Below are 24,724 nucleotides of genomic sequence, written 5' to 3' on the forward strand. Positions count from 1 at the left end.
TGTCGGAAGAAAAACACGCGATCGGATTATCTCGTTTGCTGTTCTATCTTGACCTGTTGTTGTTTTTCGGATTAACTGCTGATCAGTGATGTTCACGTAGCCCGAGAGGAGGATCTTTGGCAGGGAGGAGTCCTCCGTTATTTCACTGTCAGGTGAAGTCAATGTTTTGCTATCATTTCATTTACATTAATAACAACCCCCCTCTCACACACACACAGTCACCACCCCATTCGGTTTGGTTTTTTAGCTTCAAGGGGGAGACGTGAGGTTCCTCAAAATACCCCGTTGGCGATGGCTCAGATGGGAACGTTTTATTTGTTTGTGTTATGGTAGCCCTGGTCCAGAGCGTTAGCGAGTTCTCTCTAACGCCCTGCCAGTCGCGCTGCTATTCTCATAGACCGAAAATTCCACTACCGTGCTAGGTCTCCGTCTTTAGTAAAAGTAAACAAAACTATTTCGCTACTCACCGAAACAACGGCAGTTTTGTTTTGCTGAAAGTCTATTCTCCAGGGTGGCAAGCCTCTCAGGACCCCACCTTCTCTGTATAATACACTTTTTGGGCGGAAAATAAAATATATCCACCAGACGGAAATTATTTTATTTACTCCACTGCGCCTTCTACATATCTGGTCGATATAAATTACCATTGATCGGGTCTGTAGAGGGCGCAGTGGAGTAAATAAAATAATTTCCGTCTGGTGGACATATTTTACTTTCTGCCCAAAAAGTGTATTATACATACAAGGTGGGGTGCTGAGAGGCTTCCCACCCTGGAGAATAGACTTTCAACAACACAAAACTGCATTTGTTTTGGTGCGTAGCGAAATAGTTTTGTTTATTTTTTTACTAAAGTTGAAGACCTCGCACGGCTGTGGAATACACGGTCTATGAGTCTGCCAGCGCGCCTCGCAGGTCGTTAGAGAGAACTCGCTGGACCCGGGGGCTAGTGTTTTGGCAGCATAACGTTTAGCTAAACGCGTCCAGACAGATTGCTAGTAGCCTATACTGGCTTTGGGGTCAGTTTGGCTAACAGGACAGCCAGCTAACGCCATGCTAACAGATTGTATTGATTGATTGATTGATTGATTAATTGGCTGATGTAGCATCATGGGTGTTATAGTATTTCATACAAAATGATGATGCTTATAGAAGGGTGGGCGCGTGACATCCATCCATTCATTCATACAGGCTGGTTGTTTTGCTAGGAGGCCCTTGTTATCGACCATAGCACTGTTTCTTAAACAGTGGGTCGGGACCCATATATGGGTCGCGGACCGATTTCCAAAAAATCCCCCCAAAAAATCATAATTTGTTTAAGTTAAAAACAAATTCATAGGTTTTCTGAAAGGTATTCCATAAAAAAAGGAAAGAAAATACATTAATTAGAGGGAAGAAAATACATTTAAGAAGTAGTGAAAATAGCAGATCTACAAGCTTGCAACTTGTTGTGAGCTTATTATTTATTATTATTATTATTTTCACTAATGTGGATCCCGGGGAGACATCTCATTTCTCTCATTTCTCTCAAGCTAAAACGTTTGGGAACCACTGATGGAGATGTATGATGTAATGCAGCTGTAATGTGTTGTTTTAAAGGTTAAATGGTTGTTAAATGGTTGTTAAATGGTTATATATATATATATATATATATATATATATATATATATATATATATATATATATATATGTATATGTATATATATATGTATGTATGTATGTTTATATGTTGATGTGTCTTGTGTTGTAGAATGGATGCTGGCAGGGACAGCTGCATCTGGAGGAGAGCGGATGACCCAGGAGGAGCAGGTGAAGTGGTGGATGTTCACATCGTACCTCTGGAGATGTACGATTCTGCAAGAGCCAAAATAGACGCCAATTTCCGCTGGTTGTTTGCCAAAGCTTTTGGCAAAGGTTAGTCTCATTTCTTTCTTTCTTTCTTTCATTCTTTTGTTCTTTCTCTTGTTCCAGTGGTGGAAAAAGTACTCAATTTTTGGGCGGTGTAGCCGCCCCTATAAGTGGGGTTGGGACACCTCATTAGTATTAGTTTCCTGCACTGTGATTGGCCCATTAGTAGACCCCTAGCTGTACTGTGATTGGCTGACTCTATTGGCTAACTCTATTCAGCACTGTGATTGGCTAGCGAGACACATGATGACATTAATAACCTATAAATAGGATTATGCACTTCCAAAAACATTTTTTTTTGGAAGTGAGCTTCCATCACTATGATGACCACTGTGATGACCACACCGCCCACTTCACACTGGGTGTGATTTCTTTTTACTTAAGTAAAAGTATGAATACTGCAATATAGAACTCTATAGAAAGTCTGGGATTCAAAATTTACTTGAGTACAGGTACAAAAGTATTGGTATCAAAATGTACTTAAAGTACCAAAAGTAGAAAGTACTCATTATGCAGAATGTCCCATTTCACAAGTTTTCAAATGTATAAAACTAGAGTTTCGGGCCGCGGCGCGGCCGTCCCGTTTAGCCGCTGCGCGGGGCTTCCGTGTAGTAGCCTGGCCCGCACATCGGAGACAGAGACGCATAGCGTGGCGACGCTCATTGCAACCCGGGTGTTTGTGTCGACACGCAAATCGAAAGCGAAACCGGCTCCGCCTGTAAACCCTGTAGCTCCACCCACACAGGCACAGGCAAGCCTGTAGCTCGCGAAACCTAATTTGTTGGAGACCCAGACACGCAAACAGCTTGGAGACGCAGATAGACAGCCACGCATGCGCGCGACTATTGTATATTAGAATGTAAAAGTTTAAGTACTGAAAATTGGAAATACTCCAGTAAAGTAAAGTAAATACCACAAACTTGTACTTAAGTACAGTACTTGAGTAAATGTGCTTAGTTACTTTACACCACTGTCTTTCTCTTTCTCTCTCTCTTTCTCTAGAGCTATAACATTGACAGCACAATATATCACAAGCATCTCTCGACTAGTGTCTTTGCATAGCCTATATCTGATCAATAACTCCATCATGACTGGTTTGTTTTCTTGAGCAGATGTATTGTGCAACATGTCACCCAGCGAGCTGGGAGCGGTATATCATGAGCAACATGTCAACATGAAATAGCTGCTAAACAGAACGTTAATTAAGTCTGCCAAGGGAAGGAGAGTATTGCACATTGGTAACAGTGATGTCAAGTATACACCATTGGTTCAGAATAGTCTCTATAAGAGGTCCTAAAGATGATGCAAAGATGGATAGCTATGATTCTGTGTGGACAGTTTGTCAGTTCTTGGGTTGAAGGCTATTTGTCAGGATTAAAGCAGGAATTAAGTGGAACCGTAACCCTTGGCTCTGAGTGGTAGGGTTTATGGCATTATTGGACTCAATACCGTAAGCGCGATTATGAGCATTGGAACTGATCAGAACGCTGGAAGTAAAATATGTGATGTATTATGCTAGCTCACAACGCGTCGCACCGTGGCACGTTGTGAGCTTGTAGATCTGCTATTTTTGGTGCGCAACACTGGCGGACTGTAAGCCCAAACAGAGAGCTATTTCCTACTGTAGACGTCTGGATTATCTTAGTGGGATTATGTTGCAACGTGCTTGTGGAGCGTCAGGAAAGTGAGCGGCCAAAGCTGAATGGGTAGAGAGGACGTCTGGGAATCAGAAGGTCGCCGGTTCGCCCAGTCTGTGTGTCGAAGTTTCGCTGAGCAAGGCACTAAACCCCTAACTGCTCCCTGGGAGCTGTATTAATGACACTTCCCCACTGCTGTTTGTATAGTGACAATATCCCCAAAACAACTAAAAGGGACTAAATAATAATATTATATTATTAATAATGATAATAATTATTATTATTAATAATAATGTTATTATTATTGTTGTTGTTGTTGTTGGAATGTGTATATTGCAGAGGGTCTGATTTAAGGTTATACAAGTTGAAAAGGAAGGGTATGCTATTAGAATGACCAGACTCTGATCTCTAAGCAGAGCAGACACACAAGTCCAAGTCCAAGTTTCACTTTTTTTCTGAATAGAAATAAAAAATAAAATTATATACTGTATCATTTCAATTTCCCCCTAAAACACATAGAGATGACGCCCAGTCATTCTGTTAAGCCTGTAGCACATTGTACAATAACAACTGTTTTATAAGTTTATAGCGGGTCGACATTGCATGATATGATCTAAATAAGAACATAGCAAAATGCTACTCCCGGCTGATATATCCTTTTGTTTGTTGCATGTTACATTGTATGATACAGTGCTATTAGTACATGCGACATTGCAGGATCTTGGTCCAAAATTCGGAACACTGCCAGAAATCTGTTGGTAACTGATTTGGTCACAAAGGCAGCTGCCACTATTGCCATGCATTCTGTCTCACAATGAAATCATTATTTAAAATGTTGTCTGGGACAGCTTTACTGTTGCAGAAATGTAGAATGTGCATGTCAATGTCAATGCTGCTTCCAACTGCTACATTCAATTAAAATGTGTATCTGGTTTGCAGTCTTTCACCAAAATATGCAGTGCCAGTCACACTAGATAGCAGTGGAAATCAGTTTTAACAATTCACCTCTTATTGAAATAATACCTGCTTAATGGATTAGGAGAGTGGGCCATTCTGATTCTGAAAGGATTTAGGCCTAAGTTTACCAATAAGCAAGGCAAAGATGAAACTGACACATTGTGGCATGCAGTTGGGTGCCCGGTGGCACAGCCAGTTCGTGCACAGACCATATGCTCATATGCTCCTTGTGAGCGCAAGAGACCCCAGTTTTAATCGAACCCCCATCTTCGCTCGCATGTCTCTCTTCTCTCTCTACCCTTGGTTTCCTGTCCTTCTAGTCTACATTGACCTATCTGATAATAATGCATAAAATGCCAAACAATGAATGTTAAAGATAAGTAAATTGTTTCATTCAATTGGATGTCATGGTGCTAAACCCGACCCAAGTCTTATTTTGTCCTTCCTGATCTCTCAGGAGACTAAACTAAATACTTTGATAATTTATATTGCACCATGAGAACGTACAGTAGCAGTTGCTCCAGAACACATCTTTTTTTGAGAGTTCTATGCTATAAGATTATTTTACAAAGGTCACTTTCAACAGGAGCTACGACCAAAATGTCTTAACTAATCATAGAAAGGACATGTTCCTGTTGGTAAGCCATTGCAAAAACGAAATCTGGATATTCCTCTGTAGATGTGGGTTTTTGTGCACCCAATAAGCTTTCAATGGACAATCTGTGTAAACAATACAGGGTCAAAAACAATGGTGTGGCTTCACTGTGCAATCTGTAGCTGTGGATAGCAAGCTACTACTGTACTTGCCGTTTGTGAACGAAGCAGCAATGATATGCTACAGTAATGTGCTAACGTGAGCATACTGTAAAATGTCATCTGATTCTGACCATGGCAAGCTTACTATTTTCTGTGCACAGAAAGTCACTCTGGCTGTAATTTCTGCTGTTTTCATAGTAACCTACATCAGTGCTTCTCAAACTTTTTCATGCCAAGGACCCCCAAAATGATATGTATTTGGCCGCGGACCCCTATCTCAGATATTTTGTTCCAGGGACCCCCAGAAGCAAAGATTTGAGTTACAAATGTTCGCATGAAAATATATATATATGCAAAGGTTTGCGCACATTTTCACGATTTTTCAAAAATAGCAGATCTACAAGCTCATACACCGAGGGCCGCGCTATGAGCTTGTATATCTGCTATTTTTGAATAGCCAAAGTATAAAAGGTTGAAATTATTGTGACGCTATATTAACACATTTTGCTGGGGACCCCCTGGTACCCGCCCAATGACCCCTGGGGGTCCCCGGACCCCACTTTGAGAACCAATGGCCTACATGAGTCAGATCAAACCCGTCCTTGCAGAATAAATCCCTGTTCAGTAGAGGGCTGGCTGTAATCAGACTGTGAAATCAGTGGATCTAGCCTTTGTTCAAGATTCAGCTATGATATTATTTTGGGCTGTTATAGGTTGTACTGAATGTGCAAAGTGGAAATAATCAAGATTTGTAATTGATAATTTGTCATAGCTCTAAATTAATGTTAAATTGGTATATATGGAGTAAAAATACGTGTTTTAACATCGCACTCGGGCGGCCATAGCTCCTAATAGCTAGGATGGGTTAAATGCAGACAACACATTTCACATACTGTATATGTATGCAAATGTACTACAGTGACAAAAATACGTATGAATGTATGAATATATGAACCACAGACCTAGAATGGATATTCCGCTATTTTTGTGGTAATTTGGCTAGTACTGGTGATTATGGATTTGCTATGGTAGCAATGCCAGCCTAATTCATAAATGTAGCCATGAAATAATTCCATTTATGTGACTGAGCAAAACAGCAGATAACTGTGATACATCAGCAGACCAATAGCTAATATACAGACTATAGCGAAAACTCTTACATTTTATAAACTAATATGGCTTGATGGCTTTCACTGAGAAGAATAGTTAGCATCGTTCACTAACTTTGGACGGAGCACACAGAGGTTAAACAGCTTTGATCTTATTACATATGATGTATTTAATCGTGATATAATGAATTTGTGAGTAATAATAGCACTTATAAGGCTTGAAATATTGATGCTGCTGAAAGCCTGCATTTGAACTTGATGCAAATTGGTTAGTTATATAGAAGCTAGCACTGTGGTGTACTTAAAATTCCATCCTGGAATTTAGTTTTGAATATCAAATCCAAAACTGTTACTTTTCAGAATTTAAAAAAGAGCAAAAATAGCCGATTTATTTTTGCTACTTTTCTGACACTGTAGTATGACGAAGTAGGGCATGAGTTTTTCACTCATGCATTTTGATTGGTCAGGCAAGGCTCCTCCCAAGCTTCAAGAAACATTCTCCCAGAACTGGTCAATAATGGACAGTTTCTTCTAACCCTAACTAGAGGCATGTCCAGGCACTTGGCCTGTGTTAGACATGCAAGAGTCTTTGTTGTCTCCGCCAGGCCGAAAGGCATGGCGAGAGAGTATGTTTTGCCCCCTGTCTGTCTGTCCGTCCGTCCGTCCGTCCGTCCGTCCGTCCGTCCGTCCGTCCGTCCGTGTGTCCGTGTGTCCGTGTGTGTGTCCGTGTGTGTGTCCGTCTGTGAACAGCTAATCTCCGGCACCGTTGGCCCGCTCGCTCCGAAACTGTGCACACACACTCCCTGGATGCCAATTCAGAACCTCTGCCCCAAATCTTTCACATAGCCCTGTTATAGCGCCACCAGGAGGCCGATTTGTGCAAAACCCATTTACTCCTACAGATTTTATCTCTATAGTCATGTGATCAACACAGATCTGTCCCATTTTCCATATTCCATCCTCATTGGCTAAGGTTGGCTTCCAAAGTTTGCAGGATTGGTCCGTTTGGAACAAAATGCCTCAAATCATGAACGCAGCTTGCGATTTCCGTGAAATTTCACACGCACATTCCCACTAGGCCGAGGAAGAAATGGCACATTTTGCTGCACATTGGCCTGTTATAGTGCCACCAGCAGGTCTAATTTAGCAAAACACATTTTTGGAACAAAAGCCTCAAATCATGAATGCAGTGTCTGATTGCCGTGAAAGGCCTAAGAAGAAATGACACCCTTTTCACATTGGCCTATTATAGCGCCACCAGGAGGCCACAATAACGTACGTGACCTGGCGGAGACCTTTTTCTAGTTTGGTCTGTGTTGCACTTGCAACTAAAAATGTCTTTGTTTTTTCTAAGACTGCACAGAGAGCAGACATACTGCAGTAAACATGACACCATCACCTTTCCCCCTGAAACGTCCTGCGTCTCCTAATCTGATTAGTGTCAGGGACACTAAGTACAGTGCCTTACATCAGGAGATGGACTGAGAGAAAGATTGAGACAGACAAGGGCTTTATCGTGTAACTAACTCCATATACCTACAGTAGCTTCATTGGCTGAGAGCAGACTGTACCAGTGTTATGTTATTATGAACAGTGGTGGAAGAAGTACTCATATATTTTACTCAAGTAAAAGTGGCAATATCACAATATAAAAATACTCTGTTACAAGTAAAAGGCTTGTGTTCAAAATGTTACTTGAGTAAAAGTACAGAAGTATTGGCATCAAAATATACTTAAAGTATCAAAAGTAAAAGTACTAAAATGTTTGAAAATAGCAGATCTACAAGCTAACAACGCGTCGCTTGTAGATCAGCTATTTTCAAATAGCCTATGTATAAAATAGGGCTGAAGTGGTTAATGTATGTTTTATAATATAATCATTTATATCTGCAAAGTAACTAGTAACTAAAGTTTTCAAATAATTGTAGTGGAGTAAAAGTACAATATTTGCCTCTGAGATACTTGAGTAAATGTACTTAGTTACACCACTGGTTATGAAGAGCATATGATTCCAAGATTTTGGGGTGGCCGTGGCTTAGTGGGTAGAGAGGCTGATAATGAGAATCAGACGTTCACCGGTTTCCCCCCGGTCCTTCCCGTATACAGAACTTGTCAAAGTGTCCCTGAGCAAGGCACCCCTTATTGCTCCACCAGAGCACTCAGTGACCATCTGAGCAGCCATCATCTGGGTGAAAATGTAACTCAGTTTTGAATTTTGGAGCGGGACTCATATATTTTCATTGATGTGAGAGTGGGGAGATTACAAGAGTCGAACCATCATCATGTTATGGGATTATAACGTGGCTGTTTGCTGGATAAGACTGTTATTGTCTGTGCTGGTTTAATGCCTAATTTATGCTCTGTGGTGTGACATCGCCGTACAACGACGTATAAATCTGGCTTAAGGGTCAACTACTTAAGTCACAGGTCGAAGTGTTTAATGGGATAGAAAACTGCCCCAAGTACAAGTGCATTTTTGATACAGCATGTTTGTTTAGGCTGGCATGTCTTGTTGTGGCCTTTGGAGGAGCAACAATGGTTGCCTACCCGCAGGGGTTCCCAAACCATTCCATGCCAAGGACCCCCAAATAGCCTCTGTCTGCGGTCCCCCTATTGCAGAATATCATTGCGACGCATTGTGAGCTTGTACTGTAGATTTTAGCTATTTTCAAAATGTTTGGAAATGTGAAACCTTTTGAAAGAGTTTCACAATAATAACTGAACAATAATCTTATGAATAGAATTTTAACAGATATTTTTCATTTTAACATTTTCATTATACATTTTGGGGCCACAGCCCCCACTTTGAAATGTTAATGTTACATGTCTTCAATGTTACATCACGTGTGCAAGTACATAAGAGTAAAATTCAGTATTATTAAGAAAAATTTGAAGAGAAGGGATTAGGGGTATTTCACGTTAAAACACTTCTGGTGTCATTTTTGCTTCTCTCTGGCTCTTGTGTGCACCCCAGACCGGTTTTAAGTTGCTTGATTCAATATTTGATCATACGACCCCCTCCTATATAAACCCAGTCAAATTCAAACACCATTTTAGACTCTTTGAAAACAGACCTTGCTTCTGATAACTGATATTGTCCTTCCAATGCAAGAGGAGACAGTCATTTTTCAAGTACCTTTTTTTCTTTTTTGTCTGGGGTGCACACAAAAGCCAGAGTAGACGTTGAAATGACCCTAGAAGTGTTTTGAAGTGAAATACCCCTTTAAGGTGCTTGAAGGTGCTGTGTGCATGTTCTTACTCTTTAGGTTATAAACATCTATTTATTTACATGTACTGTACTGTATGTCTGTGCTGCTGTGCCAGTGGCTTTGGGCATTGCACAGCGGAATCGTTCACCCCTCAGGCTGCCTCTGACTGCAGACTGGCAGTCCAGTCTGTGGCCTAGACCGACTCTCTCGTTCCCAGGTGTTTCATTCCCAGGTGTTCCCTTGTAGATCGGCTATTTTCACTAGTTTGAGTCCCGGCAAATTTCTCTTTTGGGTCACGACCAAAAAAGTTTGGGAACCAGTGGCTTAAGGCATATTTTCTGTGAGGTTAGTTAGGGTTAGGTTTAGGCATATAACTACATCCACCTGGAGGAAATACCTGGGAAAGAGAGAGTCCTGTGGCCTAGCAGCTAGCCTATATATGCCAATTATAGAAAGCAGTTCTGTATCAGTGACCACCCGAAACAGGTTTTGGATAATATTGTGAAATGTGTTCCTCTGAGTGTCACCTCACTAGTATTTCTTTGTGTGATTGAAAATCTTGAAAGTGTGTGCGGCCAGCTGCTTAATGGGTGAGCCGCTACCATTTTCAGAGCATGTTTATTTGTGTTCCGCCTTGGAGGAATGGAACTAACATTTACTTGAAAACTCAAATTGTTGGCAATGACTGGCTTCGGTTTAGAGTTGTAAACCGTGCATGCAAGGGCACACGCTCCAATAGGTTTGCAGAATAGTCATGTATTCAGCCACAGAGCATTTCCCTGACTGTCAGGTTGATCTGTGCAGATCGATCTGACCTTGTGTCTGCAAGAGTAGGAGCAAAGACGCACACGCACGCACGCACACGCACACACACACACACACACACACACACACACACACACACACACACACACACACACACACACACACACACACACACACACACACACACACACACACACACACACAAAATCTCTCATACAGGGTATGATACAGCCCTAGCCCCAGATGTGACCTCACCCATTGGTGTAGCTCGGTACTCTGTCACATAGCATTATCGTCCAGAATTGGGGGGGCCGGGCGATTAAGGGTCTTCCCATTTTCCAACATTGCATCGCAAATTCTAAGGTATTGACATGTTCCTATGGGTGTCTTTTGTAAATACGGGATGGTAAAATGATATTTTGCTGTGAAACAACTTCTTAACTTGGGTTTGTTTTGACAGCATGTGCAGAATTGAACATGAAAGTATGTTTCTGATGTGCTGCTGATCAGGAACATTACATTAAATTAGCAGGTAAATAATAATCCTGATATTTTAGCTGATTTAATATTTTGCTAAATTCATGTTTGAATGTGAAGATGAAAAAGCTTTTTGATAAATGAAGGCTGGAGAATCAATCAGTGTTTTCTGGCAAAGCTGTGATGTAGAACATATATATAATCAAAAGTTGAAATCTTTTTAAAGTAAAAATAAATGTTACATCTTTCTACATTTAAGTCTGCATCTGCACCCAGAAGCACAGTTACTGTGTAACAAGTATAACGTAAACCCTACTGGAAACGTATTTCGCAATATCGGTGCGGTATTTGTATTTGTATTGATCAACTTGACCATGCAAATTAATCGGTTATCTGATATCAGCCAAAATGTCTATATCGTGCATCCCTAGATTAAATATGTACAATCCAAAACGTGCCACGTACAGCCACACTACTACCCCGGCCATAACATTGAGCAGAGTTTGGTTTGTGGATGGGATTGTGGGCCAGCCCCTGCTTCAGGCATGTACAATAGTATACCACTCTCACATGTCTGGCTGTCACTTCTTGTTACTATTTTGTGGACAACCAGGGTGGGGTTATGGGTATCCAGAGGACAGCGAAGCTTTCCCCGCTGGGTGGGTCACATTATGCAGACGAGGATGACAGCATGATACTGTAGGATGAGTTTTCCCCAGCCCCTGCGTTCATGTTAGAAAGACATTACAGGGTTACAGGTGTAAAGAAGGGTGGAATTCTTTGTTGTACAAGTTCCCCTCATCATTATTTGCAGTTACAAGAAAGGGGGAAAGACTAGAGAAGGAAAGAAACAGGTGCATGGTTAAAAATAGCATTGGAATGAGGCATTTAAAAACAACGTACATAAGGTGCATAGTTTTGAAGAAATTGTTATAAAATGAACATTTAAAATAGCTGCAGATATAATGACAAACAGGACAGTGTATTCAAAGAGCCAGTGCCAGCAACAGAGCACACCTGCAGTGTGTGCAGAAAAGAAAACTACAGAAGAAACTACAGACAAGAACATATTGGTGTGCCCGCTGGCCTAGCGGTCCAGGCGTACACTTCACATGCTTATAATCCAGTTTGACAGCGTGTCGCCGGTTCGACTCCCGATCCCGACGACCTTTCCTTTGTGTCACATCCCCATTTCCTGTCAGCCCACTATCCTATAAATAAATAAAGGCCGAAAAATATCTTTAAAAAAAAAAGAACATGTTGTCATGACGACGCGTTAGGACAGGTGGACACAACACAGTCTAATGGTCAGGTGGTAACGGCTCAGGAGTCTGGTGGTATGGCTTTTGAAACATCGGTATCACTTTACCTGGCTGTGGCCACAGTAGCGGTGTGAACAGATTGTGGCCGGGGTGGTGGCGAGTGTCCTCCTCGATGGTCTGTTCAGCCTTAACTACACACAGCGTCTCATCTACTCCCTGAAGGGAGTGAAGCTAAACATTCCGATGATGCGGTGGGTCCTTGAAATGAAAAAGGTTGATGCTGTCACTGGCTTCCATTGAATATTAATGGTAGCCTGTAGCTTCATAGCTGCCAGTGTGAACGCAGCATGAGAATCACTGCAGTGTTCATTTTGACAGCAAATCTTTTGATTCACTTATTTTAGTCCACGCGCAGCCAAGCATAAAATGACTTGTCTTAGTTCTACTGGATATCTTCTCCACTAGTCCTTACCGAACATTTTCTAGTCCAGTTTTTATTTGTTGTCCAAATTGACAGTATATTTAGTCATAGTCACCGTAGCTTAATTTTCATTTTGTTTTCATTTAGTTTCCGTCAGTGAAAAAAGGTAGTCGACAAACTTTTTTTCCGTAATAGTTTTAGTCGACGAAATTAACACCGAAGTTTCTTTCATTCAATCATCTGCTTCTCATCGTTGCCCTGTCCCTTCTAGACCAAGGTTATAATAGTTTGGGATTTTTCATATTAGTTAAGTTTTAGTTTGTTTTGAATATTTATTTTTCTAATTAAGTTCGTTTTAATACGTTTTTAGAGCGTATTTGCTAGTTTTTATTCGTTTTAATGTTATTTATTTTATTTTATATTTTATACTTTGGGTTATTTGTCAGGTGCAGGATTGAAAAGGTAAGTATTATGTAATAAAAACTTAACAAAAGATAGCATTTAAAAATGTATTTTTTTGTCTATAATTTCAGTTGGTTTTAGTTAGTTTTGTAAACACACAATACAGTTTCAGTTAGTTATCGTTGAGTTTTTTTTATTATAGTTTTTATTTAGTTTTTTTTTGTTCAATTTTAGTTTTCGTTAACAATGATAACCTTGTTTTCTAGACCACATCCCCGAGGACCTACAGGACCCGTTCTACACGGACCAGTATGAGCAGGAGCACATCAAGCCTCCGGTCATCCGCCTGCTCCTGTCGGGGGAGCTCTACTGCCGAGTGTGTGGGCTGATCCTGAAGGCCGAGCAGGCCGCCACGCTCCACAGCCACCAGGCGGTCATCCAGGCCCTCTCCAGGAAGGGCTTCTACGTTCTGCAGAGCGACAGCGCGCCCGTCTCCGACGAGGACCTCGGCTCTGCTCCCATCAAGATGGTACTGTAGGAGACCAAAAGGACAGAGAGTTCGCTGCAGTGTTGATTTTGACAGCATTTTTTTTTAATTTAGTTTCAGTCCTAGTCTTTTGAATAAAATACCATTTAGTTTTAGTCATCTGAAATGTTTTAGTTTTAGTGTAGTTTTAGTCGACTAGATATCATAAGATTTTAGTTGACTAAATCTACAGTTGATTTAGTCGACTTAAATGTAGTTTGGCTGGCCTTGATGGCGTTGTAATGGCTGATTTTACACTTGGTTTACATGCTGAAAATAGCCGATCTACAAGCTCACAACACGTCACACTGCGACGCGTTGTAGATCTGCTATTTTCAGAACGCAACACCAGAGCGCAACCAAACATAGAACGACTTGCCTCTTAGAGCGCTTTCACACTATGGTCCCGGGTGCGCACTCCAGACCGCTTGGCAGGTGTCGCGCTAGTGTGAATGTCGCGTATCGTCCCCCGAAACGGATAACCGTATCGCACCCGAAACCACCTCGGGAGGCAGTCTCGGATCCGGATCATGCGTATTTGGGTACGGTACGCTGCAATGTGAAAGCAAGCGTGCCGTTAGACGGAAGTGGCCCGCTATTTGTAATAGGTGACGGTATATAAACTCGACAAAAACAGTCAACAAAAACACGTCGCAGATCAATCCACAGGGGTTCAACCATGGCCGGATCCCACAGTTATTACTGACCGCCGCTCCCTCCCGCAAGAAAAAAATTAATCCCATTCTGTCCCGTGTCATCCCACGGGTTCATTTAACATTTACTCCCGCCGCATCCCGCGGGTTAATTTCATCATTAAATTATAAAATGAACCCGCGGGATGATGAAAGATTTAGTACCGCATCATCCCGCGGGTTAATTTTATCATTAAATGACCAAATGAACCCGCGGGATGATGCGCTAAAACCCTCAATATTTATATATAAAACTTTTTTTTTTATTATATAAAACATTACATACAGAAAAAGAATGAGCGCGAGAGATAGAAAGAGAGGCCGTGTCACGGCCATATAAGGACAGCAACAATATATATATATATATATATATATATATATATATATATAGTATATCTTGTGGATATCTTGTGGAGTTTCAGCTACTATGCATCCCAGAAATATATAGCTTATAAGCAGTGGTGTGATAAAATCTGCACTGTATACGGCGTATACACCGTACCACGGTAGAACACATCACTGCTTATAAGGCTTTGTAATTTGAAATTTGTAAGTAAATATGGTAACTCATTTAGATGTAGGCCTACGTAGGTTTATGGTTTCCCAAGGACTACAGCCGTTTCACTCATGATGCAATTTCTCTTTCATAACAGATACATATGTGCCAGATAATCCCCACACCAAGAGAGTAAAAAAAGAAAAGACGTTGGATTGATGTACTTTATTTAGACATGAGACATGAGAAACAGCACATGGAAGTACAATTCACAATACAAGGTTTCAGTCATTCAGTCCGACTTCACTGTATAGGCTACTATACTTTGCCTTTTCATAAATGATATATTTTTGTACTTTTTAATAAGTTTATGATATTTAGAGAAATTTAAAGTTTCAAATACAAAAGTAGTAGTAGTTGTGAAGGTTAGCAAACTGGACATTTAGACTGAATGTTTCCTGTATCCTCATCTTGCGCTAATGCACACAAGTGTTTCACCAGGTTTTATTTGTGTTGTTTCTCATAAGCGTACATCCATTGTCCGTCTACAACACAGCGCTGAGCGCTCAGTGCGTTGACTCCTGGTTGACTCACCCCCCAACCGCAACCCTATATTTATGCGCGACCAGCACAAACATTGTCGCATAGTTGATGACGTCTGTGTCCACAGAAGAAACACTATGTGCATGCCGCCACCTATAGGATCGGGGGTATATATGCAAGTGTTCTCTGGTGCGCAATGATCTTGGCCAATGTGAATGCAGGACAGTATTCGTTCTTGGAAACGGTTAGAATGAAAACGGATCCAGTGTGAAGCCGCCCTTAGTTCTACTGGATCTCTTCTCCACTAGTCCCTCATTAACATTTCAGTCTAGTTGTTAGTCTTAGTTTTAGTCATCATAGCTTACTTTTTATTTCGTTTTTAAAGTGTGGTTACACAGATGCGTCTATCTAGATCAGTCGTTCTCAATTTTTTTCATATCAAGGACCCCCAAATTAATGTGTTTGACTTGTACTGAAGACCCCCATCAGAAAATGTTTTGTGCGAGGGACCTCCATACAAGATTTATGTTTAAAAAATATTCTGGATTTGATAAAATATTCTGAACTTTTTCCAAAATTATTGCGAAGCGTTGTGAGCTTGTATAGAGGGTATTTTCGAATAGCCGAAGTATAAACAGGATTAAAGTGGTTAAACCTATTTTAATACTATAGGAACTCATTTTACTGGGGTCCCCCTGGAACTCCATCAAGGAGAACCCCACTTTGAGAACCACTGGTCTCGATCATCTGCTCTTTGCATCCGATGATTCACTAATTATATTCTAGAACAAACTTATTACACAGTATTTGCTAGATAAATGGTGCATTTATATAGCACCTTTATCCAAAGCACTTTACAATGTGCATTAGATTCACCCATTCACAAAGTGTCAAAAGTATTATTCTCTTGGTTGGAAACCTCTATTGTGTTTACTCTAAAGGCCACACCGGTGCAGCCTTTTGCACTGCAGCTCTCCAACACAGTCGCTGCATTATTAAATCTGCCAGGTTATTATAGCAGCATTGTTACTGTGTTTTTTCCCTTCTACCAGCAGCAGCTTGAGAATTGGTAGGGAGACCATCTGCTGAAGCTGACCACCCTGTCCTGTGGCCAGTTTCACAGTATGCAGTTGCTCCACCATCACTATAGTGAAATAATGGCCAAAACACTATGATTTGTATGATAATATAACATATCTCTGCTGTCGGGCAGAAACCAGCTAACTCTAAAATGTTCATTTTTGTTGTGTTTATTTGTGTTGGATTGCACTGATTTATGAAAAAAAAAAAAAAGCTGAAAATTGAGTTAGCTGGTTTCTGCCAGACAGTATATAGAAGAATAACAATCAATCGATTCATTGACCATTAAAATGAACAGGCTCTGAAAATGCACGCGGCCCACCTATTTTGAGCCTTTCAGCTGCCGCGTTAAGTGGTCAGACGGGTGGTGCCGTGAACGCTTTCGTCATTTTTCAAGTGGGCCCTGATGCGGAAAAAAGGTTGTGGATCACTGCTCTAATCCCTGTGACTAATATAAGATTCCACATGTTTTCCCAGAGTTCCCACATACCCCTGATTGATGCTCTGATGATGGCGTTCACAGCGGAGATGATGAGCATAGAGCGGGTGGTGTCCAGCGTCAAGCGCTTCTCCAACTTCAGTGCTTCCAAGGAACTGCCGTTTGACCTGGAAGATGCGATGGTCTTTTGGATCAATAAGGTGAGCCCTTGCGTGCTTCTGGGCTTCTTCACGCCGGGCGTGGTGATATGCCTAAACCTAAAACGATTTAACACTGGTTGCTTGTTTCTTTCCAGAACCTGGCAACTTGTTGCCAGGTTGAGAAACAAGCAACCAGTGTTAAATCGTTCGCCATTAACGGTAGCCTCTCAGGAACATTCAGCGCATGTTTGACTATCATGAGACTCTACAATGAGTAGTAGTAGAGAAAAAAATAACTTTGCATCGGTTATAATAGACGAATTTCCCTAAGCCACGCGCTCCCATTATGACAACGGAGGGGGTTTAAAAAATGACGACAGGGGAATCTCTGGAAAAAAAGAACGCCACTTTTTACGTCGGTAGGTGAGTAACTAGACATCAAAGATAACACTTAAAATGTCCGGAATTCTCCTTTAACCCAGTGGTTCCCAAACTTTTTTGGTCATGACCCAAAAAAAGAAAATTGATAGCCGATTTACAAGCTCACAACGCGTCGCATCGCGGCACGTTGTGAGCTCGTAGATCTGCTATTTTCACTACTTCTAAAACAACATTTTATGTATTTTTTAATGGAATTTAGAGTTTTTAATGAATAATTGTGGGAAAAAAAGAAATCGAAAATGTTTTGAAATATATATATATTTTAAAATAAGAACTACAAAAAAGGGATATTTACTTGCGAAATGCGACTTATAAAAATGGGTCCGCAACCCACAAATGGGTCCCGACCCACTGTTTGGGAACCAATCTAACCTCAAAACCACGCCCACCTGGGTGAAACACCCAGGTGGGCGTGAGAGTCCGGTCTCATGGTCCGGTCTTACACCAGAGAGTCCGGTCTTATGGTTGCGCTAACTTGTCAGCAGTAGCCCTAGAGGGGGTAGAGGGTCGTCTGGGAACCAGAAGGCTCCCGGGTTTGAAATTAGCCGATCTACAAGGTCTCAAGTTAACGACGTGTCGCAGCACAACATGTTGTGAGCTTGTAGATCGACTATTTTTGGAGATCTCCATCTACCAATACGTCAGGTGACATCTAAATGCAATGTAAGGGGTTAAAACTGGGTGGAAACAATTTCGGAGATTTATAAACAAACGAGACTTTAGGGCGGTCCTTCATATTGGGACGGTATCATCAGGATTGGTTTTCAAAGCAGTGACCGTATGTTTGTTAGTGGCTGTTTTCTCCGCTGTTCTAGCTTGTTCAAGACTACTATTTTCGTCATTTTTGTCTTTTTGTTTGAAAACGTTTAGTTTTTTTGCCAACAATGACATGCCCAAAATATGGACACCCGCTTGAAAGTGGTTAGGCGCTTTGAGTGGAGAAATGCTGTATAAATGCTTTCCATTTGCCATTCATGACTGTAGGTGAATATGAAGATGAGGGAGATTACAGATAAAGAGCTGAAAATGAAGCACCAGCTGATGGGGTCTCCTGTTCCCATTCACCATAAGGTAATACATTCACCATTAGGTAATACATTCATCATAAATGCATTCACCATAACCATAAGGTAATATATTCACAATATGGTAATACACTGTTGCCATTTCTCTCCATGTTCATCTTTCTCATTCTCTCTCTGAAACAATTTATCACGTTCACTATTCAGCATTCTCTTTCAAGTTAAAGGGGGTGTAAGTGATGTGTTAAACAGCTCTATATTGCCATACAGTAGCAGTCATTGCTAACATAGACTGTTTGTTCAGTAACAGCGCTGTTACACCCCCTGTAATATTCTCGGCTTCCGGTTTTGTTTTCCATCTATCTTTTTGGGCTCATTAATTCTTTTGTCCGAAGGTTATGTGTGGTTATTAGGCTGTTGTGTGAAACGAAACCTGAGCTTAATTTTAACAATAGTTTCCCTCGTTGCATGTATAGTACCGTAACACCATGTTAGAAATATGAAAGTGCTTGGTTTGTTTAGAATAACCCTTTCCAACAGTCTTTGACATCTGTGTTTGCTTGATTTATAATCCGATGCTGTCGTGCAGCTGAAAGCCTTTCAGCGAGCGACACCGCCGTGCAGTATAAATCAAGCTTCATCCTCTGTTAGTGCATTTTGACCTGTCTTCTGCTGACCTGTCCTGTGTCTTCCTCATAACGTGTCCCTTCTCCCGCCTGTTGGACCGCTAGTCTCCCTCCAAATGGTACTGGAAGCTGGTACCTGTAAGTGCAACAGCTGTCCTATCCAGTCTCCCCATCAGTATTTGCTTGTGTTTCCCTGCATGTGTGTTTCCCTGCATGTGTGTGTGTGTGTGTGTGTGTGTGTGTGTGTGTGTGTGTGTGTGTGTGTGTGTGTGTGTGTGTGTGTGTGTGTGTGTGTGTGTGTGTGTGTGTGTGTGTGTGTGTGTGTGTGTGCGAAAATAGCAGATCTACAAGCTCACAATATGTCACATTACAAAATCTTTGGAACATTTTTGAAATTTATTTTCAATGTTTTGCATACAATGACACATGCGTTTAAATACGTCAACAGCATGGCTTGTTGTTATTTAATATATGTATGTATGTTTGTATGACTGTGTGTGTGTGTGTGTGTGTGTAAGAGAGATGCAGGCTTTATACAGTAGTCAGATTTGTACATCAAGAATGGCTTTTTCTGGCAGTGTGTCCGCGTGTGAACACATGAATACATTTTTCAGTTCATATTCTTTCTGTCTGTCTAGCTTGGGTAAAACCATGTAAGCCCAATATACTGTATATATCGTCTCTGTCGGGTGGAAACCTCATCCAAAACTGTTACTTTTCAGGATTCAAATTCTAAAACATAAAAAAAGCAGATCGACAAGCTCAAAATGCGCCACTTTGCTCCGCGTTTCGAGCTTGTGGATCTGCTACTTTTGATATTTTTGTGTGACACTGTAATAGCGCGTTAATTTACAAAAAAAAACACAAAACGTTAAAATATGGAGATAAGAGGTTTCTTCCCAACAGCAACGATATACGTCCTGGTATGACGAATAGGCGGAAATAGCAGCTCTAGAAGCATTGTCACGCATTGTGAGCTTGTGGGTCTGCTATTTAAAACATTTCTTTAATTAAAAGGGTTATTGTGATGAATCTCTGACCCGTGTCTTGGTCTGCAGGTGCGATACCGCAGAGATCACCTCTCAGGCCGGACGCTGCATCACTTCCCCCTAGTGGACGATCTGATGAAGGACGTGTGCGATGGCACCGCCCTGCTGGCTGTGGTCCACTTCTACTGCCCAGCCATTGTCAGACTGGAAGGTATGTCCTCATAGATTAAAGGTTCTCAGTCGCCACCACTGATTTCAGTCATTTGGATTCCATAGAAGCCAGCTAGCATGTCTTCTATGGAAGCATGTTGCGCAGAGAAAATAGCCTATTCTACAAGCTTGTAGCTAGGCCATTTTCGGTTAATATTTTAAGATTATTTGTGGGTCCTTGGCACGAAAAAGTATGAGAACCCCTGAGCTAGAGGATAGAGATCGCCACCTAATGATACGTCTGGTGAAATCTAAATTCAATAGACCAGAGGTATTGCATGAATCCCAAAATGCAATTTATCCTCTGCCCAAACAGGTTGTTTTTTTTGGTCACATTCTGAAACAGTCCTGAAGCAGTTCGAACATTCTGCCACCAAAAAGAGAAACTTTTTCAATCGATACAATGTCTGTGTATTGAGTTAAAAATAGGCTTTTTATTTTCAATGTACTTGTATTTGCCATGTACTGGATCATGATTGACACGCTGTCTTGTGTTTGTTGTGTAGATATCTGCCTGAAGGAGGTTCCCTCCATAACAGACTGTCTGTACAACATCCAACTACTCAGAGAGTTCTCCAGCGAGTACTTGAACAAAAGTTGCTACTTGAAGCCTGAGGACATGCTCTACAGTCCACCGGTATTGAAGGTGAGCCCAAATGTGCTGGTAAATCTGCTCTTTTTGAAACGTTTTGAACATTTTATGACATGCCCAAAAAGGTTGAAAGTAAAACATTTATTGGGACACATTGGCAGTATAACTGCCGATACCGGTGTCGTCAAGATAGTGGCAGCCAAACCGGCCAAACCGATATATCGGTCGGGCTCTAATGATGATCATATTTATTATGTGATTACAACAGAATAATCTGATGGTGTTCATCGCCGAGCTCTTCTGGTGGTTTGAGATCATAAAGCCAGACTTTGTTCAGCCCAGAGACCTTCAAGAAATCATCGATGGTACAATCATTTGTTTTACATTCTTATCATGTCACAGTTAGTGATATGAACGTACTGTAGAAGTCAAAATAAATAAATAACGCCCCTCTCCCACCGTTCTTGCAGTGAGGTCACTGCTGCAGCCTAAGAGTTCCTCCCGCCCCCATCTGCCCATTTCCAACGCCACCAAACGAAGTTTCCTGCCTTCATCGAGCTCTGCTGACATAACCACGATCTCCAGCCCAGACCTCAGGTATTGTACCTAAATGAGAAATATGGTCCAAGGAGATGCACGTATATCTAGGGCTGGGTATCGTTCAATTTCTTTTTAACATAGATACCGATTTTGATAGCGGTTCCTGAATGATTTTTTAAAAAGGAAAACTACATTACACATTGAAATAATTATCATTATAGAAAATAAGCCTAGTGTATTTAACACAACTTTAATATTTGAGATCAAACACAGGAAATGTGTTTATGTATTAATAAATAAAAAATCAGTGCAAATGGTTTCTATAGCCCTTAGGTTTCGATACCGAGTAGTTTTGATGCTTTCATTTCGATGCCAAGAAAGTATTCAAAATTCGATACCACGCCCTATGCGCATTCAAAACAAGTATTTCAACAGGCGCAGGACAAAAAATACACACGCTGAGAAGAAGAACAGATGTCCGCACACTCTTTAAGAAGTTCCCAGATCAAACTTTATTTGGACAACGTTTCAACCACTAAATGTAGGATGTTGTATCCTATATTGTTGATTTGGTATATCGTCGGGTGTAAAACCTCATATGTCCAAAACTGTTACTTTTCAGGATTCAAATGCAAAAATTGCAAAAATTGCAGACCAACGAGCTCAAAACACGCCGCTTCGCGCCGCGTTTCGAGCTTGTAGATCTGCTACTTTTGTGTGACGCTGTAGTATGATCGAGTAGGGCGTTAATTCACGAAAAAACACAAAAATATGGCGATAAGAAGTTTCGGCCCGACAGCAACGGAATTAAGTCTGGATTTGGTTCTTCTGTTGTGTCATGTCACAACAACTGTACTGAAAAGATGAATTAAATATGAGCTGATTTGTTCAGGGATATAGAGATGAGAGCTTCAAGCAGCTGTTTTGCTGTGTGACCTATAGTCACCAGATGTGTTCATGCACTGTAGCATGGCAAATATGAGTTTTATGACTGGCATACACAGATGTCTGTACATTGGTACATTTCAATATTTGATAACATTTGAGAGATTCTCTATTTAACCCATTTAGACCGGGAAAGTATCTGTGTGTCATCTTAGATTTCGTTGGCTAATCAAAAATAGCAGATATACAAGCTCATAGCGCTATGAGCTTGTAGATCTGCCATTTTTGAAAAATCTTGAAAATGTGTGCAAATCTTTGAATATATATATATATATTTAAAGCGAACATTTGTCAAATATTTTGTTCCAGGGACCTCCAGAGGCAAAGATCTGAGTTAAAAATGTTGTTTCAAAAAAATATATGTATTCAAAGATTTGCACAAAATGTTCAAGATTTAAAAAAAAAAAAAAAGATCTACAAGCTCGTAGCACGGCACTCTGTGGTTTATGTCTTTAACTGTAGAATCCAAATGTTACATCTTTTCCCTAACAGTCACAAAATGACAACAAGCTCGTCTCACTCCTTACTGCCCCGAAGACAGAGTCAACATATGATACAAGAGGATGACGATACAGGTAAGATCAGCAACAATTAATAATAATAATATGATAATGTAATAATAATACCCCGACTTGGGATGTCTAGCTTGTGAATTCATTCCTATTGTCTGTGTGCAGGACTGAGAAACAGGTCCAGCTCTCTTACACATGTGGATGGGCAGCCTCAGGGCTCAATGCTGATCAGGCCAGAGAGGAGACAGAGGTGAGCCGTTTATGACCTTCACTGGTACTCACTGTAAGGTAATGTTCACAGTGACTGCAGGCAAATCCAAATTGTTACTAAAACCCGATCTTTGGGACGGACTGTCCACACTGTTATTTGATCTGTGGGACTGACTGTCCACACTGTTATTTTATCTGTGGGACTGACTGTCCACACTGTTATTTTATCTGTGGGACTGACTGTCCACACTGTTATTTTATCTGTGGGACTGACTGTCCACACTGTTATTTTATCTGTGGGACTGACTGTCCACACTGTTATTTGATCTTTGGGACTGACTGTCCAGACTGTTATTTTAGGGGTGTCAGAAAAAATAGACTCGAATACGAATCGCGATTCTACTGTTGGACGATTCAGAATCGATTCTCTTTTTTTTTTTTCTTTTTTTTTTGGGGGGGGGATCTTGGATTTACTTTTGTGTGTTTAGTTGATAAAACCTGTATATTTATGAAAGCTACGTAAATGTACTCTGCTCTCATGCCAGCAGTAGATCCTGATATGTTTTGAATGGAGAATCGTTTTGAATCGGGGAAAAAATCATCATTTGTTTTGAAAAAATTGAAAGAAATCGGAATCGTGACCCCAAGAATCGGAATCGAATCGTGAGATAGCAGAAGATTCACAGCCCTACTGTTATTTGATCTTTGGGACTGACTGTCCACACAAGGAGGGACAGCGAGTGCATTTTCCGGCGGCGCCAGCTTTGGGAGTGTGCTGTCAAACGCAGTCAGTGGGGCAAACGCAGTCCCCACCAATATTATTTACGATTCTGTGCCTATCGGTACATAACTCGGACGGCGCTTAGTCGACTAGCAGACCATCGGCCGGTCGTCGCGGGCACTCGCGCCTGGAGGCGCTCGGGCGCGACTCCTCGGCCTCAAGGTCTGCTGAGTCGGCGCGCCTCCGTCATGGTCCAAAACTATATATATCGCGCCGGCGGCAGGTGCCGGGAGGTGGGCCGCTGCTCCGCCGGCAGCTGCCGCTCCACTGCCGGCAGCTGCCGCTCCACTTCCGGCAGCCCGCCGGCAGTCACTGCCGGCAGCTGCCGCTCCTCCACCGGCAGTTCCGCGGCAGCTTCCGCTGCCGTAAAATGCACTCGCTCCTGCACACAAGAGCGTTTCAAATAATCACAATGTCATCACATTGTCCTATATTATCTCACTTCCTCCATTCTTCCCTCTCACCCCATTCCCAGGCCTTTATCCCAGCCAGTCCCTTGTGGGCTGTATCTGTCCCTGGAGGGCGGCGGCGACGGGGACAGTCTCAGCCTGACGCGCTCCATGAGCAAAGACAGCCTGGCCTCAAACATCATGAGCATCACCCCCAGACACATGCTGAGAGGAGCAGCTCCCCCCCACCTGCCCGCATGCAGACTCAACGGTCAGGGCCTGATGATGACCAACATACGCATCGAGGACGAGGAGGAGGAGGTGGAGGAAGAGGAGCTGGTGGCCATCATTCATCCCGCTGCTCTTTCCCGACAAAGTTTGGAGGTATGCCCCCCCGGTCACGATTATTACAATAATCGTCCGATCGTAATTTCTGTCTTTGAGACAATCGCAATTATTTTTCGCGTGGTCGGCAGATTTGTTTTCGTTCATCCGTAAAAAATCATCTGTTGAATTTTTTTGCCGACAAAAATATAAAAAATAGCCGACAATGCGACGTTGTGAGCTTGTAGATTGTCTTTTAGAAAATGTTAAATTATTAAATATATGGCCTGTTTTGGCCATAGTACATTGTTTATTTTGAATATATTG

The 24,724-nt window shown here is 41.5% G+C and overlaps 1 protein-coding gene across 1 annotated transcript in view; it reads left to right on the forward strand.

Annotated features, from left to right (window-relative positions):
• Window positions 1-1,748: 1,748 nt before the first annotated feature.
• LOC308078808 (calmodulin-regulated spectrin-associated protein 1-B-like) overlaps window positions 1,749-24,724 on the forward strand; it is a gene marked incomplete at both ends in the record, with an annotated part of 30,019 nt that continues 7,043 nt past the window's right edge. Inside the window, 12 exons of the mRNA XM_080420157.1 lie at window positions 1,749-1,911; window positions 13,167-13,429; window positions 16,715-16,876; window positions 18,242-18,328; window positions 19,011-19,043; window positions 19,964-20,105; window positions 20,611-20,750; window positions 20,965-21,061; window positions 21,167-21,293; window positions 22,674-22,756; window positions 22,859-22,943; window positions 24,160-24,457. Coding sequence (XP_080276283.1) covers window positions 1,749-1,911; window positions 13,167-13,429; window positions 16,715-16,876; window positions 18,242-18,328; window positions 19,011-19,043; window positions 19,964-20,105; window positions 20,611-20,750; window positions 20,965-21,061; window positions 21,167-21,293; window positions 22,674-22,756; window positions 22,859-22,943; window positions 24,160-24,457 — 1,680 coding nt within the window. The remainder of the gene's footprint in view (window positions 1,912-13,166; window positions 13,430-16,714; window positions 16,877-18,241; window positions 18,329-19,010; window positions 19,044-19,963; window positions 20,106-20,610; window positions 20,751-20,964; window positions 21,062-21,166; window positions 21,294-22,673; window positions 22,757-22,858; window positions 22,944-24,159; window positions 24,458-24,724) is intronic.

This window comes from Gymnoscopelus braueri (assembly GCF_963280865.1).
Source record: "Gymnoscopelus braueri genome assembly, chromosome: 22".
Classification (NCBI taxonomy): domain Eukaryota; kingdom Metazoa; phylum Chordata; class Actinopteri; order Myctophiformes; family Myctophidae; genus Gymnoscopelus; species Gymnoscopelus braueri.